This window comes from Bombina bombina, chromosome 2 (genome assembly GCF_027579735.1).
Source record: "Bombina bombina isolate aBomBom1 chromosome 2, aBomBom1.pri, whole genome shotgun sequence".
Classification (NCBI taxonomy): domain Eukaryota; kingdom Metazoa; phylum Chordata; class Amphibia; order Anura; family Bombinatoridae; genus Bombina; species Bombina bombina.
The window spans coordinates 1,309,829,794-1,309,856,860 of NC_069500.1; the positions used below are offsets into that span (position 1 = coordinate 1,309,829,794).

The 27,067-nt window shown below is 38.3% G+C and overlaps 1 protein-coding gene across 1 annotated transcript in view; it reads left to right on the forward strand.

Moving 5' to 3' along the window:
• WFS1 (wolframin ER transmembrane glycoprotein) overlaps positions 1-27,067 on the forward strand; it is a gene marked incomplete in the record, with an annotated part of 225,170 nt that overhangs the window by 6,775 nt on the left and 191,328 nt on the right. Inside the window, 1 exon segment of the mRNA XM_053704156.1 lies at positions 12,128-12,244. Within this exon segment, the coding sequence (XP_053560131.1) occupies positions 12,133-12,244 (112 nt within the window).

Here is a 27,067-nt window from a genome sequence, read left to right on the forward strand (position 1 = left end):
CCACAGCACTTTTCCATTTTCTGTCCGTTTGGGACCAAGGCTATTTTTACATTTTTGCGATGTTTGTGTTTAGCTGTAATTTTCCTCTTGCTCATTTACTGTACCCACACATATTATATACCGTTTTTCTCACCATTAAATGGACTTTCCAAAGATACCATTTTTTTCATCATATCTTATAATTTATTGTAAAAAAAATTATAAAATATGAGAATAAAATGGAAAAAACACACTTTTTCTAACTTTGACCCCCAAAATCTATTACACATCTACAACCACCAAAAAACACCCATGCTAAATATTTTCTAAATTTTGTCCTGAGTTTAGAAATACCCAATGTTTACATGTTCTTTGCTTTTTTTGCAAGTTATAGGGCCATAAATACAAGTAGCACTTTGCTATTTCCAAACCATTTTATTCAAGATTAGCGCTAGTTACATTGGGACACTGATATCTTTCAGGAATCCCTGAATATCCCTTGACATGTATATATATATATTTTTTAGAAGACATCCCAAAGTATTGATCTAGGCCAATTTTGGTATATTTCATGCCACCATTTCACCGCCAAATGCGATCAAATACAAAAAAATCGTTCACTTTTTCACAAACTTTCGGTTTCTCACTGAAATTATTTACAACCAGTTTGTGCAATTATGGCATAAATGGTTGTAAATTTTTCTCTGGGATCCCCTTTGTTCAGAAATAGCAGACATATATGGCTTTGGCATTGCTTTTTGGTAATTAGAAGGCCGCCTAATGCCGCTGCGCACCACACGTGTATTATGCCCAGCAGTGCAGGGGTTAATTAGGGAGCTTGTAGGATTAATTTTAGCTTTAGTCTAGTGTAGCAGACAACCCAAAGTATTGATCTAGGCCCATTTTGGTAAATTACATGCCACTACTACCCCACAATTGTCCCCCACATCTTAAGTACTGGCAGAAAGTCTGCCAGTACTAAAATAAAAGCTATATTTGGGCTTTTTTTTTTTTTTTTTTTTTTTTTTTAAAGAAAAGGCATATTTACATAAGTTGCTCTGTAGGACCCCCCTTTAGCCCCCAACCTGACTGATCCCCCACCAAACAGCTCTCTAACTCTCCCCCTCTGTCTTAATGGCCGCCATCTTGGGTACTGGCAGCTGTCTGCCAGTACCCAGTTTAGAATAAAATTGCTGATATTTTTTAATTTTTCCCCTTTTCTGTAGTGTAGCTCCCTGCCCCACCAAAGACCAACCCCCCACCCCCTCCTAGATACCTTCGATTTATATATTTTTTTAAATTAAAATACCCCTTTCTCAAACTTTTCAAAGTTATATTTTCTGTAGTGTAGCGTTCCCGCCCGACCGCCGCCCCCCCCCGTGCACACGCGCGCGCCCCCATCGGCCCTGCCCCCGATCCCGCCCCCCTCTACATTACCCGGCCCATCGATGGCCGCCCACCCGCCTCCCAAGTCGGCTCCCACCCACCAACGATACCGGCCATCGATGTCCGGTGCAGAGAGGGCCACAGAGTGGCTCTCTCTGCATCGGATGGCCATCTAGAGTTATTGCAGGATGCCTCCATATCGAGGCATCACTGCAATAACCGGAAAGCAGCTGGAAGCGAGCAGGATCGCTTCCAGCTGCCTTCCACACCGAGGACGTGCAGGGTACGTCCTCAGGCGTTAACTGCCTTTTTTTTGAGGACGTACCCTGCACGTCCTCGGTCGTTAAGGGGTTAAAGTACCAATAAATACAGTAGAATTGCATAATCAACCAATGCATGATCAAAATACAATGCAATCACTTAATCTAAAATTCAAATGAGAGCATGATTTATTTATTTTTTTTCTGACAAATTTCAAATTATGTATATTTCCACTACCCCGGTATCAGGTGACGGCCATCAGCCACTCACAAATGCATATACTGTACGTATATTCTGTAAAGTCTTGCACATGTTCAATAGGGGCTGATGACTCAAAATGTGTAAATATAAAATGACTGCACATTTTTTTTAATGGAAGTAAATTGGAAAGTTATTTAAAATTGCATGCTCTATCTAAATCAAAGTTTAATTTTGAATTGAGTGTCCCTTTAAAGACTAGAGACAGTAAACACCTTGAGATTTGTAGATTAAATGTTATGCGTAATGAAACACCTTTTGTAGTATATTTTCATTTATTTATTTGGCCCTTTTTAGGTAATCTAGCTCTGAAAATTGAGCAATTTGCTAATTTTCAGAACTTGAAATGCACCCTGCTAACTTATCAAGGCCAACCCTGCTACATAGCAGTCCCTATTTTGGCTTTATCAGGTAACAAATGCAAAGCAATGCATTTCATACTACCTTTATGAAAGTTGCTAGCCTTGTTGTCTTTGGACTAAAGCCCAGATTGGCTCCTCCAAATAAGGCAAAAGGTGGGTGCAGTTTGGCTTTAGAAAAATAAAATAATTGCAATATAAACAATGTGAATTTGTTTTCGAAACATTAAAGGGACATGAAACCCAAATTTTTTTCTTTTGTGATTCAAATAGAGCATGCAATTTTAAACAACTTTCTAATTTACTTCTATTTAATTTGCTTCATTCTCTTGATATTCTTAGCTGAAAAGCATATCTAGATAGGCTCAGTAGTTGCTGATTGGTTGCTGCACATAGATGCCTCTTGTGATTGGCTCTACCATGTGCATTGCTTTTTCTTCAACAAAGGATATCTAAGAAATGAAGCAAATTAGATAATAGAAGTAAATTGGAAAGTTGTTTAAAAATGTATTCTCTATCTGAATCATGAAAGAAAAAAAATTGGGTTTAGTGTCCCTTTAAGACTTGGCTGATATGTTATTCTATAGCAACGACACAGAAATGTCTATATACTTTTTTTCAAGGAAACAATGTGAAGCAAAAGCAAATTGATGGTAAATTAAACACTCCAATACAATCCTATTCTTAATCTATATTATTTAGGCACTTTCATTCATTGATTTTATTTCCAGATGTGCTAAAGCAATTCTCTTGCTCCATTATTATAATAAGAATTATAAATGAAGGTAAGTGTCAAAATAATATAGATTAAGAATAGGATTGTATTGTATAAACTATAAACTACTACAGCTGTATCAGTAGTCCTGCTAATGCTAATTCACTGATTAGAACCTCCTGCTAGTGCTCATCGAGCATTGGTAGGAAGTTGGTACATGTTAAAGGGGCACTGAACATAATTTTTTTTTCTTTTGTGATTCAGATAGAGCATGCAGTTTTAAGCAACTTTCTAATTTACTCCTATTATCAAATTTTCTTCATTCTCTTTGAATCTTTATTTGAAAAACAAGAATGTAAGTTTAGATGCCGGCCCATTTTTGGTAAATAACCTGGGTTGTCCTTGCTGATTGGACAGCACCAATAAACAAGTGCTATCCAGTGGTCTGAACCAAAAATTGTCTGGCTCCTTAGCTAAGATGCCTTCTTTTTCAAATAAAGATAGCAAGAGAATGAAGAAAAATTGATAATAGGAGTAAATTAGAAAAACATTGGGTTTAGTGTCCCTTTAAAGAGCATTAGTGTGATGTGCACACATTTTTGCTGATCCCACATGGGATAGTTTGTGATTGGCTGTAACGACCGGTGGATGCTGTGCTGACTCGGGTAACTACTTGCTTGTTAGAGGCGGAGCTTCATGTGTGTGCTGTAAGGCTGGAAATAGCACGTCTCCTATGTGGATTTATATATGTATAATTTGCTTATAAAAACTTAAGAGAAAGATGGAGTGTATTAACCCGTTTTACCTCAACCTCTCCAGATATCTATAAAGGAAAAAAAAACTGATTGAACAAGTGTTCTACAATCCACATGCAGCAAACAAGGAAACACTTTACTTAAATATTGATTGAAGTTTGAGGAGAAATTATTGGAAACGGATTTATTGAGGTTTGAGAAAGAGAGAACATGTTTTATTAACCCCTTAACGACCGACGACGTATGCCATACGTCCTCAAAAAAAAAAAAGCACTTAACGAACGAGGACGTATGGCATACGTCGTCGGTTTAACAGAGCACTGGAAGCGATCAAAATCGCTTCCAGCTGCTCTAACAGTATTGCAGGCTTGCCTTGATGTCTAGGCATCCTGCAATATTGTTCCCGAGTGCCGGGACCGGATTGATCACTCCCCCACGAGTGATCACTTCCGGTTTCGCTCCACGTGGAGCCCGGCAGTGTTTCAGAGCATCAGAAGCGATCGGACACGCTTCCGATGCTCTGCTTGTGTGCTAAGTGCCTCGGTGGGTCGAGGCACTTAGTTAGTTGTAAAATAAAATTAAAAAAGTAAAAAAAAAAAAAACGAATAAAATAAAAAAAAGCCCTAAATAGCCCCCCCTCCCCCTTCACTAGGCATCCAAGATGGCGATGCCCAGTGCATCATGGGGCCTCTGGGGGTGTCCCTAGCCTGCATCATCATAGGGGCAAGCTAGGGTCACCCAATCTGAGCCTCCCACCCTAAAAAAAATAATAATAATAAAATACCCCATTTGTCTGATCATGTCAATATTTGTAAATATTGACTATGATCAGTGTGGATCTCCCTCCCTCTCCCCACTTGCCATTTTGTTGGAGAGAGAGAGAGACCTGTATTTAGCAGAGAGAGAGATTTATTTCTTTTATTTGTTAAAAAATATAGAACCAAAGGCTCTTTTTAGAGCCATTAACCCCTAGCTTGCCAGTGATCACTATATATCACTGGCAGTAGCATAGGTGCACTTTTTTTTTGCTGCATTTTGCTGTCTGTGCATTTTTTTAGGGGTTAATTTTGTTGTTGTAATTTTTTAAAAACCCAAAGGCTCTTTTCAGAAACATTTAGTTAATTTAATTTAATTTTCAGAGCCATTAACCCATAGCTTGCCAGTGATCTCTATAAATCACTGGCAGTTGCATAGCTGTGCTTTTTTGCTGTCTGTGCATTTTTTTTTAGGGGTTAATTTTGTTGTTGTAATTTTTTAAAAACCCAAAGGCTCTTTTCAGAAACATTTAGTTAATTTAATTTAATTTTCAGAGCCATTAACCCCTAGCTTGCCAGTGATCGCTATAAATCACTGGCAGTTGCATAGCTGTACTTTTTTGCTGTCTGTGCATTTTTTTAGGGGTTAATTTTGTTGTTGTAATTTTTTAAAAACCCAAAGGCTCTTTTCAGAAACATTTAGTTAATTTAATTTTCAGAGCCATCAACCCCTAGCCTGCCAGTGATCGCTATAAATCACTGGCAGTAGCATAGCTGTACTTTTTTGCTAGTTAATTTAGTTAATTAATTTAGTTAATTTAATTTTTTTTAGTAATTGTTTTCTGTGACAGATACAAAAATGTCACAGAAAAGATATAGTGCTGAGGAGGCGTATGCCATCCTTGCGTCAGAGTCAGATGCCTCTATTTCTGACTCGGACCCCAATTTTGACCCTGCCATGTGCTCAGATACATCACTAGATGCAGTCTCAACTGATAGTGATGTATCTGTGGCTGCTAGCCCCCCTGCCAGAAGGAGGCGTATTGCTGCTGAAGAGTGGGTAACGCCTCATCTCCAGAGGCCAGATATCCCACCCTTCACAGCAAATGCTGGCATAAATATAGATGTGGCAGGTTTTAGCCCCCAGCAGCTTCTGGAAGTGTTTCTGGGCGATGATATATTGGGGAACATTGTCGCCCAAACTAATTTATATGCCCATCAGTTCCGTGCTGCAAAGCCTGGAACATATTTGGCAAAGCAGCAATGGGCCCCCATCAATGTGCCAGAATTCAAAAAATTCTGGGCATTGACTATGCTGATGGGCATCATAAAGAAACCCTCCATTCGCTCCTACTGGAGTAGTAGCCCCATCTGCTCTACCCCCATTTTCTCCCAGACTATGTCGAGGAAGAGGTATGAAATGATTCTGCATTTCATGCACTTCAGCGACAACAGCCTGTGCCCCCCTAGGGAGCATCCCCAATTTGACAGGCTGTATAAAATCCGCCCCCTGATAACCCACTTTTCTGCCAGGTTTGCAGAGGCTTATACACCTGGAAGGAATATATGCGTTGATGAATCCCTAATTAAGTATAAGGGAAGGCTGGGATTCAAGCAGTATATTCCTTCCAAACGCTCCAGATATGGGGTAAAGGTGTATAAGCTCTGTGACAGCGAGACTGGGTATACTTAGGCCTTCCAGGTGTATGAGGGAAAGGATAGCCACCTTGACCCTCCAGGTTGCCCAGAACATATGGGAACCCCTGGCAAGATTGTCTGGGACCTGATATTACCCCTAATGAACAAAGGGTATCACTTGTACTTAGACAATTTTTATACAAGTGTCCTTTTGTTCAAGCTACTGTATTGCTTTGATACAGTAGCTTGCGGTACAATTAAAAAGAACCGCGCAGGTTTCCCAGGACAACTTGTACGCACCCGGCTACGAAGGGGGGAGACCTCAGCTCTGCGCCAAGAGGAGCTGTTGGCACTTAAGTACAGAGACAAGAAGGATGTATACCTTCTTACCACCATCCACACAGAGAGGACGGTGGCGGTTTCTGTACGTGGCAGAGCTGAGATCATAAGGAAGCCAGTGTGCATCAAGTCTTATAACCGGCATATGAGTGGGGTTGATCTGGCTGATCAGCTGCTGCAGCCCTACCTAATTATGCGGAAGACAAGGGCCTGGTACAAAAAGGTTGCAATTTACCTAATGCAGATTGCAACCCACAACGCTTTTTTGTTGTTCAAAAAAGCAAACCCCAGAGTTAAAAAAACTTTTTTACAGTTTCAGCTCCAGATTATTACTGGGATTTTGTACCATGATGCACCTGCTCCCCGGGCGGTGATGGGAGAGAGCAGAGTTGGGGCTACTCATTTTATTTTTAAAATCCCCCCTACTGCCGCAAAGCAGAAACCACAAAAAAAATGCAGTCTGTACCAAGAGGGGGAAGAGAAGGGACACCATATATCACTGTCCTGATTGCCCTGGACAGCCTGCACTCTGCATTGGGGACTGCTTCAAGCGAAACCATACAATGGTCAATTTTTAAAAAAATAAATACATTTGGTGTTATATATATATATATATATATATATATATATATATATATATATATATATATATTTTTTTTTTTTTTTGGTTATGTTTACTGTTAGATGGTTTTTTTTTTTTTTTACTTTTACTGTGCCAGATTTTTACATTTCACTACTCTATTTTTTCTAAAATTGGGCCTGTTATTTTTTTTTTAACCAAAACCCCTGTCAAACCTATGCATGGGGGACATAGGTGTTCTCAGGGTGCCTTGCAAAAAACAACCTGAAGTATTTTTTTGTAATAACTTACAACAGTCTCTCCTAAATCATAGTCAAAAAGCAATGTGTCTGTAAAAATGAAAATTGAAAAATTACCACCATACACTTTCTCCAATTTTTTGGGCTAAAACGGTTGCTTCAAAGGCATCAAAGCACACCATATACAATACCTTGGGGTGTCAACATTTAAAAAATATACACTTTCATGGCAATAAATAAAAGTGGGGTATGCGATAGGCCACAAACTAAAGATAGGCCTATCAGAAGAAATACTCTCATTGTTAATAACTAAATTCACAAGTCATAAATTTGTAACATAACCTTCCCAAAATCCTGGCAAACCTATGCATGGGGGGCATAGGTGTACTCAGGGTGCCTTGCAGAAAACAACCTGAAGTATTCTTTTGCAATAACTTACAACAGTCTCTCCTAAATCATAGTCAAAAAGCAATGTGTCTGTAAAAATGAAAATTGAAAAATAACCACCATACACTTTCTCCAATTTTTTGGGCTAAAACGGTTGCTTCAAAGGCATCAAAGCACACCATATACAATACCTTGGGGTGTCAACTTTTCAAATATATGCACATTCATGGAAAACAAATAAATTGGGGTATGTTAAAAGACCCCCCAAAAAGACGATGGGCAAAGAAAATGTTAAATGTGAAAAAAAATCACAAACGCATGTCAGACATTTGGCATTGCACCCCCCTAACAAGCCACCAAACCTATGCATAGGTGGTATCACTGAACTCAGGAGATGTTGGTGACCACATATTGGTGTCTTCTTTGGTAGTAACACATAACAGGAGCTGTGAATCCATGTCTAAAGTACAATGTATGTGAACAATAACACAAAAATATGAATGCCCAATAGTTTGACAAAGACTAGTGGTTAAATTAGTGCATGGAAAGTGTTAAAATACCTGCATTTGAAATACCCTAGGAAGTCAACTTTTCAAAAATATACGGTTTGATTGAGGTAAATTACATTGGCCGGCTTCAGAAATGTCTTAAATAGGACATGGGTGCATGGGATGTGAAAATTCAAAGTGGAAAAAATGGAATGGGCTTCCTAAAAATAAGGCCTTTTAGCCCCCAGAAAACCCAACACACCTATACATGGGTGGTATCACTGTACTCAGGAGAGGTTGTTGAACACATATTGAGGTGTTTTTTGGCAGTAACACATAACAGGAACTGAAAATCCATGCCTAAAGTACAATGTGTGTGAAAAATAACACAAAAAAATGACTACCCAAATGTTTGACAAAGACTGGTGGTTGAATTAGTGCATGGAAAGTGATAAAATATCAGCATTTGAAAAACCCTAGGGTGTCTACTTTTCAAAAATATATGGTTTGATGGGGGTAAATTCCATTGGCCAGCTTCAGAAATGTCCCAAATAGGACATGGGTGCATGATGACCGATGTAAAAATTCCAAGTTGAAAAACTGGAATGCGCTACCTAAAAATAAGGCCATTTAGCCCCCAGAGAACCCGACACACCTATACATAGGAGGTATCACTGTACTCAGGAGATGTTGTTGAACACATATTGAGGTGGTTTTTGGCAGTAACACATAACAGGAACTGAAAATCCATGCCTAAAGTACAATGTGTGTGAAAAATAACACAAAAAAATGACTACCCAAAAGTTTGACAAAGACTGGTGGTTGAATTAGTGCATGGAAAGTGTTAAAATATTAGCATTTGAAAAACCCTAGGGTGTCTACTTTTCAAAAATATATGGTTTGATGGGGGTAAATTCCATTGGCCAGCTTCAGAAATGTCCCAAATAGGACATGGGTGCATGATGACCAATGTGAAAATTCCAAGTTGAAAAACTGGAATGCGCTACCTAAAAATAAGGCCATTTAGCCCCCAGAGAACCCGACACACCTATACATAGGTGGTATCACTGTACTCAGGAGATGTTGTTGAACACATATTGAGGTGGTTTTTGGCAGTAACACATAACAGGAACTGAAAATCCATGCCTAAAGTACAATGTGTGTGAAAAGTAACACAAAAAAATGACTACCCAAAAGTTTGACAAAGACTAGTGGTTGAATTAGTGCATGGAAAGTGTTAAAATACCAGCATTTGAAAAACCCTAGGGTGTCTACTTTTCAAAAATATATGGTTTGATGGGGGTAAATTCCATTGGCCAGCTTCAGAAATGTCCCAAATAGGACATGGGTGCATGATGACCAATGTGAAAATTCCAAGTTGAAAAACTGGAATGCGCTACCTAAAAATAAGGCCATTTAGCCCCCAGAGAACCCGACACACCTATACATAGGTGGTATCACTGTACTCAGGAGATGTTGTTGAACACATATTGAGGTGGTTTTTGGCAGTAACACATAACAGGAACTGAAAATCCATGCCTAAAGTACAATGTGTGTGAAAAATAACACAAAAAAATGACTACCCAAAAGTTTGACAAAGACTAGTGGTTGAATTAGTGCATGGAAAGTGTTAAAATACCAGCATTTGAAATACCCTAGGGTGTCTACTTTTCAAAAATATATGGTTTGATGGGGGTAAACTCCATTGGCCAGCTTCAGAAATGTCCCAAATAGGACATGGGTGCATGATGACCAATGTGAAAATTCCAAGTTGAAAAACTGGAATGTGCTACCTAAAAATAAGGCCATTTAGCCCCCAGAGAACCCGACACACCTATACATGGGTGGTATCACTGTACCCAGGAGATGCTACTGAAGACATATTAGGGTGTTATTTGGCAGTAACCCTTACCATTTTATCAGTAAATGTATTCTTAAATTGCTATTTGTCAAAAAATCAAATTATTTCCCCCCCCCCCCCCAAACTTTGGCATAGATTGGTGGTAAAATGGTTGCATGAAAAAAGTCAAAATACCCCAAGTTTAATACCTTAGGTTGTCTTCTTTTAAAAAATATATACATTTGAAGGGTTATTCAGGGATTCCTGACAGATATTGGTGTTACAATGTAACTATCGCCAATTTTGAAAAAACATGGTTTTGAAATAGCAAAGTGCTACTTGTACTTATTGCCCTATAACTTGCAAAAAAAGCAAAGAACATATAAACATTGGGTATTTCTAAACTCAAGACAAAATTTAGAAACTGTTTAGCATTGGTATTTTATGGTGGTTGTAGATGTGTTAGAGATTTTGGGGCTCAAAGTTAGAAAAAGTGTTTTTTTTTTCATTTTTTCCTAATATTTAATCATTTTTTTATAGTAAATTATAAGATATGATGAAAATAATGGTATCTTTAGAAAGTCCATTTAATGGCGAGAAAAACGGTATATAATATGTGTGGGTACAGTAAATGAGTAAGAGGAAAATAACAGTTAAACACAAACATCGCAGAAATGCAAAAATAGCCTTGGTCCCAGATGGTCAACAAATTGAAAAGTGGCCTGGTCACTAAGGGGTTAAAGGGAAATTTCAGCCAAAATTTGAAATTACATGGATGCATTGCAGTTTTGAATAGAAGCATTTTTGTAATATACAAGGATCAGCTCAAATGCTTCTAGTAAAAGCTATAGCTGTTTCAAATGTGTATTTACATATGCACAAGCATTTTAAACACAGCCCTTGCTCAGAGAGCCTAAGGTGCTTGTACCGTCTGGTAATGACTCTGTTAATTGCTGACATAATGCAAGCACCACTGGTGCACTGAGCAGCTGCAGTATTGACAATGCTGGTGCACTGGGAATATCTAGCTGTGCTTCACATGCACGTGCAGAGAAAAATGCTAACACTAAAATAGAAATAACAAGAAGCATTTTTGCCAATACATATTTTTTTGCAAATATGTTTATATTCAAAGATGTAATTCCTCTATGTACATTTATTTACATTTTGACTAGAATGCCCCTTTAAGTTTTGTGAGAGAATATTTAGGTAAAATAGTCACTGACTTTGAGAGAGAGAAAAGACAAGAGTTTATGGAAAATCTGCATTGCTATATCACAGCTTTATTTACTGTCATTGAGTTTGGGAGAATATTTATTTTAGAGAAAGATTCATTGCAACATGAAAAGGAAATATTTTTTGGTAAAAGTAGGAGACTTGCTATTTCCAGCCTTACAACACACACATTACACTTCGCCTCTAACATGCCTGTGTTTTCCTTACCAAGCACCGCCTCCACCGGACATTACAGCCAATCAGATAGCCGGACAGATAGCTCAGCATGCTAAAGCACTGTGGCTGAGCTCTGTAGCAATCCAAGGGTTGCAGGTTCAATCCCCGGCATGGTCCACTCAGCCTTTCATCCTTCCGAGGTCGATAAAATGAGCAGCGCCTTGAGACCCTTACGGGTGATTAGCTGCGCTTTACAAGTACCCAATACATACAATCACAAACTATCCTACTACTTTAGCCTTGCAGGGTTGGTCATTCTAAAATTACTTTGTCTATCAATTTAGAACTTTTTTTTTTTTTTTTGGAAATCACTTATAATAATCCGTATTATTTCTAAAAAGGTCATGTTTACTCCAACTGTACTTTGGATAATGGCTAGTTTTATCCTGCACTGCAGCCAGATGAAGGGCGTTTCTCTGATATAAACACATCCGTGAATAGCTAGCATGATTACCTACTTAAAATACTCTCCGGACCACCAAGCCAGTTATCAGTAATGTGTTCTGGTTATGGTTTCCATTGTCAAAATATTTCAAATTTTGTAACAAAAAAAAATATGAAAAATTGCAACAGAATATTGGAATACACTCTAGAACACGCAGCAGGCAGTGAGCATTGCAAATGGAATTTTGTTGGCATAATTGTATCTGTGAGAGAAGAATGTTGAATTTTTGTTTTCTTCTCTATTCTTTACAGATAAAATGGATTCAGATTTACCAACTCCTCCGCATGTGCTAGGGAGGTCCCAGCTGAATGCAGCAACATCTGCCGACGCTTCTGAAGATCCACAGAAAATGTTTTTACCTGCACCAGGTAACAATAACATTATATTGATTGATCATTTACTGGTCTGTTTAAAATACCACAAGCAGTCACATTTATTTTGCATTTCAATGGTTGCAATAATTCCATGTTTTGTATGCATTCTTGTGCTATCATACATGTTCAACTGTTTTGAAGAGGTTGTAGCTCTTTTAAAGGGACAGCCTAGTCCAAAATAAACTTTCATGATTCAGATAGGGCATTTAATTGCTTTCCAATTTACTTTTATGACAAATTTTGCTTTGTTCTCTTGGTATTCTTAGTTTAAAGCTAAACCTAGGAGGTTCATATGCTAATTTCTTAGACCTTGAAGGCCGCCTCTTATCTGAATGCATTTTGACAGTTTTTCACCACTAGTTTTAGGGCTTTAGTTCATGTGTGTCATATAGATAACACTGTGCTCACACGTGGAGTCAGCACTGATTGGCTAAAATGCAAGTCTGCCAAAAGAACTGAAATAAGGGGGCAGTTTGCAGAGGTTTAGATACAAGGTAATCACAGAGGTAAAAAGTGTATTATTATAACTGTGTTGTTTATGCAAAACTAGTGAATGGGTAATAAAGGGATTATCTATCTTTTAAAACAATAAAAACTCTGGTGTAACAAAAAAAATTATGTTTCTGTCCAGAATAAGCAACTTTTGCATGCGGGACCCGTCCTTATCAGCTAATGAATAATAGAGTCACAGAACCCACACTCATGCGCCTCCTGTTAGTTTTACTATACTTCAAAAAATATTTGCATTATCTTTCTTCAAATAAAATAATTCTTAATATTTTTATATTTAACAGCTGCTCTTCGAATGCACAATAGAAAAAATATTTTGGGTAATATATCCCCTTAATTGAAAAAACGGTATTCTCTTAAAGGGACACTGAACCCAATTTTTTTTCTTTTGTGATTCAGATAGAGCATACAATTTTAAACAACTTTCTAATTTACTCCTATTATCAATTTTTCTTCGTTCTCTTGCTTTCTTTATTTGAAAAAGAAGACATCTAAGCTAATTTTTTTTTGGTTCAGAACCATGGAAAGCACTTGTTTATTGGTAGATGAATTTACCCACCAATCGGCAAGAACAACACAATGTGTTCACCAAAAATGGGCCGGCATCTAAACTTACATTCTTGCATTTCAAATAAAGATACCAAGAGAATGAAAATAATTTGATAATAGGAGTAAATTAGAAAGTTGCTTAAAATTGCATGCTCTATCTGAATCATGATAGAAAAAAATTGGGTTCAGTGTCCCTTTAAGTTCTGGTAACCATTTTACATTTTCTCCATTTATATATTTTGTTTTGTAGTCCCTGACAGAGAAACCAAGAGTGTATTTGTTGAGAGGTGTATGGTTTTTATTGAGAAGATATATAAATATGTCCCTACACTGTATAATATTTGCTTCAGGGGATGACACTTTAGTATACAAGTACAAAAAAGGGGCCAGCTTCTAAGATAAAATAAAAAAATATGAAATGACAAATCATTAGTTTGTGTTGATACACAGGGCTGTGATGAAGTTTGAAACTGGTGTTTTTTTTTGTCATCAGAATGCAGAAATGGCATTATAGCAATAACATACAAAGTTATCCATTATTTATATTTCATATTACATGGTTATTACAGAGTTTTGTGTTTTTCCTGGTTTTTGTGTTTCTTAGATTTTGTTAAAATAATCATTAAAAGGCACTTTATGTGCTGCAGTTATTGTATGTATATTAATAGTTTCTCACACATATTTATGGTTTTATTTTAAACAGGACAGTAAACAGTGTAATTTAGTTTTTCTGCAATATTCCAACAGATCAGCATGCCATTAGAACAGATTAAATACAATCAATCAATATAGCACCAGCACCCCTCATTTAAAAGCACCCCAACTGGGTGTCTCTTATTGGGAAGTGACGGAGTGCAAAAACAATGCAAAGTTTCATGGCTACATGCAGCCCTTAATCATGCTCTTCAAGCAACATACACACTCTAAAATATTGTAAAGGTTGATGCAGTCCTTAGAGTTGTTTATTGTGCTATTAGAACAGATTAACACCTTGTTTGTTGCAATTTTTTTCATGGTGAAACCCCACCGACTACTTTCCTTATTTGGTGGAGCCAGTCTGGCCTTGAGTTTGCAGAAGCAGGGTTTGACACTGTTACTATGTTAAAAAAAAAATACTACTTACCCTGCAATCATTTTTTCCTCTTGTGCCTGCAGTTCTTTTCAGAGCCATTCTGTTATTTTAACACTTTACATGTGCCAGTTGGAGCGATTCTACAATTTCGTAACAGGTGCCACCATCTTTGAGCGTGTATATTCTTGTACCCTGTGACAGAAGTGGGGCACATTCACAGAGCAGTGACGCTGCAGCTTGTTCACATTTACATCTTGCACTTTTGGGTTAACACACACAATACAGAAGGGGATATTTACATTTTTGTAGTTTTTATGCACAGATTAAAAGTTACAAAACATATATAAAAAAGGGTTATAACTAATATAGAGCAATGCAGCCACCGCCAAAATGTAAAGCGTCAGTAATGTATTACACACACTAACCCAAAGTGCACAATACAGCTGTCAATGATCTGTGAATGCACGCTGCTACTGTCGCAGTGCAAGAATGCCTAAGCTTCAAGATGGCAGCACCCAGTAGGAAGATGTGGAGTTTGACCAACCAACACCAGTAAGGGCTTACATTTAAGAGAATTGCTTTGAAGAGAGCTGCAGGCTCCTCCTGATACTAAGCATTCTTATTGTTATCATCGTCGTTATTAATGTGCAATAGTTTAAAATGTTTTTAATCATGCGCATGAAACAGCTGCAGTTAAATGTCTTCATTGTTTTTAATTAAAAAGCTACCCATGAACATAAAATCAGAGAACAAATAGGATTGTAAAATGAAACATAAAAACATCAACAAGCTATAAATATTTAATTAAAGTAATAAGGTGGTTTTGCTGAACACCAAATAACTTACACTATGCTGCAAAACTGGTTAGTTCCAGGGCTCCACCTTCAAAGTTAGGAAGTGCTTGAAGTTCTATATTTTGCTGGTCAAGGTTGACCAGCAACTGGCTTGAAGTTTGTGTTACAATCCCAAATCTCCACCCTAACCCCACTGTTTCTCCTCCATGTCCCAACTTCTTGTTTATTTAGTTGGCATTGTCCATACTCCACTTTTATACCACCAAGGCCATAAACCAGACCACCTGATTATACCACGTGACCTCATGTCTTTATCCACAAATTGTCACCCTGATCCTACTGTCTCTCCTCCATGTCCAAACTTCATGTTTATTTAGTTGGCATTGACCGTACCTCACCTTTATACCACCAAGGCCATGAAAGCGGACCACCTGATTATACAACATGACCTCATGTCTTTATCCACAAATATCCACCCTAACCCCACTGTTTCTCCTCCATGCCCCAACTTATTGTTTAAGTAGTTGGCATTGTCCGTACCCCACATTTATAGCACCAAGGCCATGAAAGCGGACCACCTGATTATACAACATGACCTCATGTCTTTATCCACAAATATCCACCCTAACCCCACTGTTTCTCCTCCATGCCCCAACTTATTGTTTAAGTAGTTGGCATTGTCCGTACCCCACATTTATAGCACGAAGGCCATGAAACCAGGCTACCTGATTTTACTATGTGACCCCATGTCTCTATCCACACATTGTCACCTTAATCCCACTGTATTTCCTCCATGTCCCAACTTTATTTTTATTTATTTGGTATTGTCTGTATCCCACTGTTAGATTACCAAGGTCATGAAAACGGAACACCTGATTACCCTGTGTGACCCCATGCCTTTATCCACAGATTTTGCCATTCCATCTCTTTATATCCGAACCTGGGTTAAGATTTGAGGGGATATGTTCTAGGCTGGAATAGTGAACCAATGGAACTCAATATATTTTGCTGGTAATCTGCCTCTTAGTTTCATTGGCTGCAATTGTAGTGCTAAAACATTTATTTTTCTTATGAATCCATGCTAAATATCAATTAAGCTTCCATTTTTAATATAAATACATTTATTTAAATATAACTTTGTTGAAAGCTAAACCTAACTAAGCTCATATGCCGATTTCTAAGCCAATAAAGGCCGCCTCTTATCTCAGTGCATTTTGACAGGTTTTTTTTTTTACAGCTAGACAGCGCTAGTTTATCTGTGCTATATAGATAACATGCTCACTCCCATGGAGTTACCTAGGATTCATCACTGATTGGCTAAAATGCAAGTCTGTCAAAAGAACTTAAATAAGGGGGCTGTCTGCAGAGGCTTATATACAAGATAAACACAGAGGTAAAAAGTATATTAATACAACCATGTTGGTTATGCAAAACTAAGCAATGGGTAATAAAGGGATTTTCTATATTTTTAAACAATAACAATTCTAGAGTAGACTGTCCCTTTTTAAGGCTTGATGTTTGCTTTTTTAAATTTTATTTTTATATCATCACCTGTTTAGACACACATACTCCAAAAAGGGTGGGTGCACAACTTTGGGTCATTTTCCGTTGGCTGCAGGATAATTAAAGTAGGGTATAAATTAACATACCATTTTATATTCATTAAGTCTTGGGATCATGTACCTGAATATAATATGCAGCATTTTTTTTTAGATATTCTAGTCAGTGTCTTCATATTTTTGATTTTATATTTTCTACAGCTGATTAAACTTGTTGGCTGGCAAAATAAGTCTAAATGTCTAACTACAATTATTACAGCATTTTTATAATAATTATGATTTATATTTTTATGGTTTTATTTCTATAGTGAAATAAGAAATGAAATAAAAAAAGTGCAGATGTTTGGTCTGTTTGTAACAATCGGTTTTATGTCAGATAAATATTACATCACATTGAACAACTTCCTGATGAATTAGTGGAATGAATGTAATTGATTTTACTGTTCTTTTTTTTTTTTGTTTTTTTTTCCAGGAATGTCTTAGTCATCAGAACACAATTAAATACATGACTTTATTAGTATCCTGAATGTATTAAGAGATTACAAATGTTTAGTCGGATACCTAATGTTAACAGAATACATCTGGACTGTTTTTAAAGCAGTGTTATACAACTTTCTAATTTACTTCTATTATCAATTTTCTTCGTTATCGTGGTGTCTTTTATTAAAAAGCAGTGACATATGCTTAGGAGCCGGCCCATTTCTGGGGCACTTTAAGGCAGCATCCACTGCTTTTTATTTTCTAAAAAAAAAAATCTTCCAGAATTTTTTTTTATAAAACATGCTACATTAAGCATATATACTAAGAAACAAAAACATAATTTATGTAAGAACTTACCTGATAAATTAATTTATTTCATAGTGGCAAGAGTCCATGAGCTAGTGACGTATGGGATATACATTCCTACCAGGAGGGGGCAAAGTTTCCCAAACCTCAAAATGCCTATAAATACACCTCCCACCTCACTCACACCTTAGTTTAACGAATAGCCAAGAAGTGAGGTGTATAAAAAGGAGTAAAAAGCATACAAAAAGAGGAACTGGAAAAAATAATGTGCTTTATACAAAAAAAATCATAACCACAAAAAATAGGGTGGGTCTCATGGACTCTTGCCACTATGAAAGAGATTAATTTATCAGGTAAGTTCTTACATAAATTATGTTTTCTTTCATGTAAGTGGCAAGAGTCAATGAGCTAGTGACGTATGGAATATAATATCCAAGATGTGGAAATCCACAGAGTCACTAGAGAGGGAGGGATAAATAAAAACAGCTATTTCTGCTGAGAAATTAAAACCCAAAAAATAATTATTTTCTTAAAAATTTCAAAAAAACTCAAATCAAAGGCATTAGAATCAAGCAGAAACAACTGCCTGAAGAACCTTTCTACCAAAGGCTGCTTCCGAAGAAGCAAACACAAAAAAATGGTAAAATTAGAAAAAATATGCAAAGAAGACCAAGTTGCTGCTTTGCAAATTTAATGAACTGAAGCTTCATTCTTGAAAGCCTAAGAAGTGGCAACTGATTTAGTAGAATGAGCTGAAATTATCTGCGAAGACTGCCCCACCCCAGATAAGCTTTGTGAATCTAAAGTCTTAACCAAAAAAACAGAGAAATAACAGAGGCTTTCTGACTTTTCCTGGAGCCAGAAAAAATAACAAAAAGACTAAAAATCTTCTGAAATCTTAAAGGATTACTTTCTGTTATAATTTTTAAGCTAAACAACTAACATATTAAAGTTTAATAGACATTAATTAAAACCTACTGATCTATATTTTCTCCAAAATGAAGTTTCATAAAGTTCTAAAAGTTTTATATCTTTTATTCGCCGATGATGTCACGTTATCCTGCCCACTATTTTCAGCACTGTGTGTTCAAATTACTTAAAACCAATAAGTTTGTGTTTAAAGCGCCATTTTGAAACCTAGGTATTGTAAACGGATTGGTACAGAGCAAAGGATACCCACGGAGTGGGTTTGGAAAACAATTAAATTTGCAGACAAGATTACTGATATACGGTAGAGATATGTTAATGAAATGCTATTGATAAAAACCGTATTTGGGGTAGTTAGTTAGTAACAGGCATAGAAAATATTTACTTACAGTGGCCCTTTAAGTAGCCTTAACATAATATTTCAAAGATCTTACCACATCCAAAGAATGTAAAGAAACTTCAAAAGTATTCTTAGGATTAGGACACAAAAAAGGAACAAGTTCCTTATTGATGTTGATAGAATTCACAACTTTAGTCAAAAATATAAATAAAGACCGCAAAACAACTTTATCTTGATGGAAAATCAGATAAAGAAACTCACAAGAGAGAGCAGACAATACAGAAATTCTTCAAGTAGAAGAGATAGCCAAAAAGAAATAACACTTTCCAAGAAAGTAATTAATGTCCAGAGAATGCATAGGCTCAAAAGGAGGAGCCTGTACCCCCAAGGCAGAACACTGTGCGATCTGCGTTCTTATTGCAGAAACTGAAGGATCTCTGCAGAAAGAACGGCAGTGGCCGTTAAAATTATTTTTTTCCTGCACTTTTAATTTCTACCTGCGGCGTCACTGTTCCATTCTAACTCAATGTAAATATTTGCTACGTTCCTCTCTTTTGAATTTCTTTCCACTTCCTGAACTTTACTGCGGTACAGGGTAACAACACATTGCAGAAAAGGTAAGTTAGGGCTTAATAAATGTATTCTAGGAGTATTGGAGCCAACCAAAATACTTAAAAGACAGATTTTTTTTGTGTGTTATTTAATAAATGTGTGTATATGGGGTGTGTATATGTTGTGTGTGTGTGTGTGTGTATATATATGTGTGTGTGTGTGTGTATGTGTATATATATATGTTGTGTGTGTATATTGTATTATGTTTGTGTGTGTGTGTGTGTGTATATATGTTGTATGTGTGTGTGTATATATATATATATATATATATATATATATATATATATATTGTGTGTGTGTATATTGTATTATGTTTGTGTGTGTGTGTGTGTGTATATATGTTGTATGTGTGTGTGTATATATATATATATGTTGTGTGTGTATATTGTATTATGTTTGTGTGTGTGTGTGTGTGTATATATGTTGTGTGTGTGTGTATATTGTATTATGTTTGTGTGTGTGTATATATGTTGTGTATGTGTGTGTATATATATATATATATATATATATATATATATATATATATATATATATATATATATATATATATTTGTGTGTGTGTATATGTTGTATGTGTGTGTATATGTGATCTCTATATTTTGTGTAGAGATCGCAGAAGCTGAAACTTTACCAAATAAGTTAATTGGATATGCACAGTATTGGAAGAATGGTGTTGTGGACCCTTACCAAGCCTTTTTCAGAATACTGTGACTATCCCTATAACTCATTTGTGAAAAGCATAAGCCTTTATGATGTATAACAGAATTTTTTTTTTTTTTTAATTTGTAATTTTTATTGATTTTTGATAAAATAAAAGTGAAATAGATACGGGGGGGCGGAGCCAGCCATTGAAGAGATAGGACGCAAAAGCCTGGAGCTCCTGCCGATATATAGTTTCAGAGAAGATTACTAATTATACCTAGCTTTTATGGCAGAATTGTATTTATCATTTATGAATGGCAACTCCCATGGTTATATGTGATTGCAGTTTGGAGCCATCGCAGTGACTTTTTCTGAATATAAGCCCTTAAGACGGCCCACGTGGAGGCCTACAGCGACTACAGTGCTATTCATTACTCCTACTAAGGCACTGAGACTTGTCTCCGCACTCTGGTGGAGTCTCAGAACGCTACCATGAGGGAAATTACTACAATTCTGCTGACCCTTTTGTCGGACTTTGAGAGGGAAATGCTCAAGGTCTTCGACCCTACACATAGAAACACCGAGGGGTTTACTGCACAGAGGGTGGAGACGCATCAGCCTCAAGATACAGAAATGGCTGCGCACTCTAGATCTCCTGAAGCATACTATCCAGGCGACACAGATTTCCTCTGTAAGTGGGACAATTGTCCATCTCAGGCACAGCCACTAAGTCCTCGGAGGGAGGTCAAGCAGACCTTAGGGGTCACTGGTTGGAAGGATCGCCTATGGCTGATAGTTAGGAAAGATATGACAGACCTGCCTGGCCGTGTTAAGTTCCGGGGGAGCGTAGATGCCGCATTTGGAAAATCTGTGAGACCTCTGGATGCTGAGACTCATGTATGGGGAGCAGACTTCAGTTCTGTTGGCCATTTAGATGATCCAAGGCACGGCTCCGTGAAGGGCCTACTGTCGGGTGAGAGACCAGTTAGTGTCACATGCAGGGGTCTGGAGAACGACAGTCCACTACAATTGTCTAGGGGCATAGGCTGAAGAACTGATAAAATGACAGTTCAACAAGCCCACAAACGTTGGCAACGCACTGAAGTATGAGACTGTGCCATTTACTCATAATTTGATGTCCTTTTGTGACAGAGCTTGACAGTGCCTTTGCTGCTTATGTGGAGACTTTGGTCCTTTATAGGTGTACTTTTACACGTATCTCTGGACATTGATAGAGACTATAACAATATATACATATATGGTTTTGTGAGCCTCTTTCCCTGCGCCCCCCTCAGAGTTCAGACAGTGCAGCCAAGATCTGCTAGCTTATACAAATGTTTTTTTTTTTTTTTTTTAAATTTTTTATTTTACAGGATTCTTAGCGTGACCACATCCAGGTCCTATGATATATGGTGGCTCGCCAGTCTAATCTGCCTACACATAATATTCGGTATTAGGATATTGTATTTATAATGTTCATATATATGCTGTTCTTATAACTGGTTAAATGTTTATGTTATATGAGATATGCCTGGGGGATTATAGATTACTTGTTCTATTTTTGACTGGGCAGTTCTGGGCCCCCCCCTCTGTGGGGGTGGGGTCCTTGATATGCGGGTCTAGATGACTCCTAAGTTTATTATTATACCCTGAAAGTTTAGTTGCTAACTCTCTCCATATACCTGTGTCACCAATCAGCCAATACTGTGTGCAAAAATGTGTGGTTATGTGAGAGTGTAAATCAATGTTTAAGTTATTGCTAGGTCTGAGACATTCTAAATATTTGACTATTTATTTTGCTGGGTTGCCTGCGGCCGGGGTGACCTTGTAAAGTTAATACACAGGTACTGTCATAGCTGCACTTTAGGGGATATTACACACACAGCTCTACTAATGTCTCCTAGACCATTAATATTACGGTGAACAGTAGTAGGGTAGTGAGTGCTCCTTTTAAGTTAATTATTACCATAGCTATGGCTTTCCCAGTTGGGAAAGTATAAATTATGCCCTCTATACTACAATTTAAGAGTAATCTAACACTAGATATATCTATGCAATTATAATGTTAAACCATATTTTGTATGCTATCTTTATTTGTCTTACTATATTTTTCACCCTGAATTTACAATTGTTAATACTCATTTAACTACCTACATTTTCGCTGATCCCATAGTAAGAAGGGATAAAGCTCCTTATAGAAGTATTTCCTAACAGCTTGACCATATATTAGATTTGAAAATCTATCTGCATAGTTATAAATTTTGATGTGATCCGCCATTCTACTATACACCTACTTGAGATTTGCTCCGTTTGGTATAATATCATCTTCTTAAGGTGACAGCTGAGACATAGGTCTTCTTCTCTATGATGTTAGATTTAAATTACTTAAGCCCCATGTATTGTCTGTACCACTTTGATGTAACAAATTTTTCTACCCTGGCAGATATTTCATCACTTGCTATGACATTAGGTATAGGCGTATGTAGGTATTTTAATACACACCCTAGTTTTAATTGCGTTACTGAGCTGGTGGTCCTGGTTCAATGTATATTTACAGACCTACACACCCACATATGAATGTTGATGGGATCCGCCAATCTACTGTACTCCTGTTTATGAGTAGTGACACAGGCCTCATATGTAAAAGCCCTTGGCTGCTTATATTTGACTAGTTATTATCCATGTTACAGAGTATAGGTATATGTGGTTTACCTTCATGGACTCAACTGTCTAGTTATATATTATAAACTGGTTGGCTCCGATTCCCCCCCTAGGGCTTTCGCCTTAGTACACGTTTACTTAGTAAACCAAGGAACGTAGATTCCCTTGAATTTCACTTTTATCAAACACAAAACTGGTACAATGTAGCGGCTAGCGATATACTTATTCAAGTATCACATAATAATAGTCTTGCTAATCTCCTTCCTTATTGTATTTTTTCTAAGGGTTTAACTAGTCTACGGAGATTTCTATTTGTATGGGCTTAAATATGGCCCCATAGGCTATATTTTTGAATTCTTTACATAAATCTTTGCAATTACAGCCATAAGGGCTCCAAAAGGGTTCCATATTTTTATTTGAAATCTATCAAACACAAGACTGGTACAATGTAGCGGCCATTTGAATTTTTCATAACTTTTGACACTTATAGCAATAAGGGCTCCAAAAGGGCCCCACAGTCTTATTTGAAAACCTGAGGTTAGTTCTTATTATTTTTATTAACCACATAGGTAGAACTTCTTTAATAGTGTTTGGTTCAGTTTTTAGTTTTTGTTCTCTCTGCATGTGAAAGTACAAGACTTTATGTATGTTTATAAGATTGTGGTGATATATGCTATATGTACGGTACTGTATACCTTATTATATACCCTCACGGGCTGAGGATTCTTCTAAATGATTGCTATGTACTGTTATATTCTTTACCTCAATAAAAAAATATTTAAAAAAAAAAAAAAAAAAAAGTGAAATAGATACAACAACTGTACGAGACAATCGTACATCAAGTACAAATACAACAAATATCATAGCATTTACGTAATCTATACAGACATGAAGTAAATTTCAATGGAAAGTGAGTCAGCGTCCTGACAGGACATAGGCTATCATCGAAAGGGGGGGGGAGGAGGAAGGGGGCAAAGGGTAGGAAGATATACCAAGAGGACTTCAAGAGGGGGGAGTTAGTACAAATTTGTAAGGGTGGGGTTAGATCTACTGCACATGTGGTTAGGGGTGTACTGCCATTTAGGTTTCGAAGGTGGGGAGCCAGAGGGTATCAAATCTGTTTTTCCAGTCGGACCAGATCAGTTCAAAGAAATCGGTCCTACCCGAGGCATAGTAGATACTCTTCTCCATAGAGTACATGTAAGCCATGGTGGATATAATATCCGACCAGGCTGGGGGAAGGGATCTTTTCCAAGATCTCGCTATATTAAGCTTAATTGCTGATAAAAGGTAAATACAAAGTGCACCATAATGTTTGGGTAATTTACAAACACCTAAGTGAAACAGGGCCGTCTCAGGAGTTCTGGGTAGGTTAATACCAAAACTGGTTAGTGTAGAGAAACATTTGTTCCAGAGAGGTTTAAGTCTGGGACAGCTCCACCAAATGTGGATCATATCTCCTATGTGCGAGCAGTCTCTCCAACAAGTGGGGGAGGCCTCTGGGAAGATTTTCGCCAGCCTAGCTGGGACATAATACCAGTGTGTGAGCACTTTAATGTAGGTTTCAAGGATGGTGATGCAATGAAGGGTTTTCTTTGTGAAAAGGAGCGTGCGTTGCCACTCTAAAGAGGGTGTCGTAAAGTCCAACTTCCGTTCCCATTTCAGAATATGCTGGGCTTTGTCAGCTGGGGCAGCGCCTTCCATAAGGGAATAGTGTAAGGACATTGGTTTGCCCAATCTGAGCCCCTGTTGCCATCTAGCTTCCCAGATGGTAAGCTGTCGAGATAGAGATGGTTTGAAACCCCACCTTAATAAGAAACTAGTAACTCTGGAGTATTCAAATTTCATATACAAAGGCGTAGTTGGAGTTATGCTGAGTTGGGTGTAGGGGGTAAAAGTTGTATGTGGCGGGGTTGACCATAGGTCCCCCACCTTCATAATACCTAGCCGAGCCCAAGCGTTCGGGTGGGAGTCCGGTAAGCCGGACAGAAGGCCAGTTACGGAGGTAATTGGTGAAGGATGAGGGGCTACCTTGGGGTTATGCCTTAGGCGGTCCCAGGCAGCCAGGCATTCCTTTATAATCAAGTTAGAGGCGCCCAGGTTCCTTCTGCAATGGGGTGGCGTCCATATTAGGTCCCTTAACGTAAGGTTATATGGTAGGGAGGCTTGCTCAATAGACCTCCATTTGCTGTCTGAGTCCTTGACACCCCATTGAGAGATATGAGTGAGCATAGCGGCATCCGCATACCTAAAAATGGAGGGAGAAGCGACCCCGCCATGTGCTTTAGGGTATTGCAGGACATTATGAGCAACTCTAGGGGGTTTACCCTGCCAAATGTATTTTGTACAAGCGCTCTGGAACTGAACTAAAACAGTTCTAGGAATTCTTAATGGCAGACAGCGGAGGGCATATGTGAGTTTAGGGAGATATGCTATGCGTCCTAACCAGGATACACATTTGAAGTTCCAACGTGAGGGCAGTGACCTTAGCTCGGTCAAAAGTGGTTTGAGGTTATCTTCAAGAATTTGGGGGAGAGAATTGGATAATTTAACACCGAGATGGGATACATACTTATGGCTGGGGATAAACTTATATTTTTTACATAAGTTTTTGGAGACCTCCTCGGGGAACCCAGAGGTGAATAATTCGGATTTCGAGTGATTTAATTAATAGTACGACAGGGAGCTAAATGTCTCTAGGAGAGACAGGAGTCGTGGGATCTCTCGTAAGGGTCTAGAAAAGAATAAGGTAGTATCATCTGCAAATAGGGCTACTTTATGGACCGTACCGTGTAGGGTGATTCCCAGAAGCTCGTTATCTGTCCTGATGGCCGCAGCCAGAGGCTCCATGGCCAGTGCGAACAAAATCGGAGAAAGGGGGCAACCCTGATGGGTGCCATTAGATATAGGAAAGGGAGTGGGGTCAAACCCCAGTCCTCTCACTAAAGCCACTGGGGAGGAATATAACGCTTTGATTGCTAGAATAATACGCATAGGGAACTGGAAGTTCTCTAAGACCCGCCAGAGATATTCCCATCTGACGCGGTCGAAGGCCTTTTCGGCATCTAGAGAGAGCACCGCAAGTGGCCTATTCAGTCTCTTGGCCTCTAGGAGTATGTTAAGTAGCCTCCTGGTGTTATCTGGGCCTTCTCTCCCTGGTATGAACCCGACCTGGTCTGGGTCAATCAGTGTTGGAAGCAATTTTGCTAGCCGATTAGCCAGTATTTTGGCGTATATCTTAACATCGATATTGATGAGTGAAATGGGTCGGTAGCTAGCGCAAAGGGTAGGATCTTTATTGGGTTTGGGAATGGTAATGATGGAGGCCTCAAGGAATTCCCTGTCAAATTTCCCTGTGGACATAGCCTTGTTGAAGAATCTGGTAAGCATGGGGACGAGTTCTGTTAGGTATGTCTTGTAGAAGATGGCCGTGAAGCCATCAGGTCCAGGGGCTTTAAGAGACTTTAGTTTTTTAATAACCAATTTAATCTCCTGGCTAGTAATCGGGGAGTCAATGCACTCTTTATGGGAGTCATCAAGGGTGGGAAGTTTGAGGGAGTGAAGAAAGGAGTCTATGTTTTCCGAGGGGGCTTTCCCTATCGCCGTTGTCTTGCCAATGTTGTAAAGTTCAGAGTAGAACTGATGAAATTGTTGGCCAATCTGGGAAGGAAGTCGGACTGAACGTCCGCCCTGTTTGATTTCATGAATACGAGTGGCACCTGCACGCTGTCTGATTTTATTGGCTAGTAGAGAGTCTGCTTTATTGCCCTTGGAATATAGGAGGTGTTTCAGCCGAAGGAGATTGGATTGTGTTTTACGGAATTCTAATTGGCAAATGTGCCGCCTAAGGTCTTCCACCTCAGTTTTGTGGGTTACCATGTCAGGGGCCCGCCTTTGGGTTTCGAGTACCCGCAGTCTGCTATGTGCTTGGGAGAGGGAAAGGCCTGCCTGTCTCCTGAGGTGAACCTGCTTACGGATGAAAAGGCCTCGTAGTGTAGCCTTAAATGCCCCCCATATAGTATTCTCACTAACTTCTGGGGTATCATTGGTCTGGAGGGTGAAGCAGATCTCTTTCCTGATCTCTTCTCTAAACGGGACATCCGAGAGGAGATGGTGTGGCAGTCTCCAAGGGGCTCTGGTTTTAGTAGTGTGACTAGAGTCAATGTCTAAGGTGATAAGGTCGTGGTCTGACCACGGGGTAAGGTGTATATTTGCGGCGCGGACCAGATCTAGGACAGTTGGGTGGCAGAAAAAGTAATCTAGCCTAGAGTGTGTAGAGTGAGGGTGGGAAAAGTGCGTGAAATCTTTATCTAGCGGATGCAGGGACCTCCAAATGTCAAAATATGTGAACTGGCAAATAAGTTC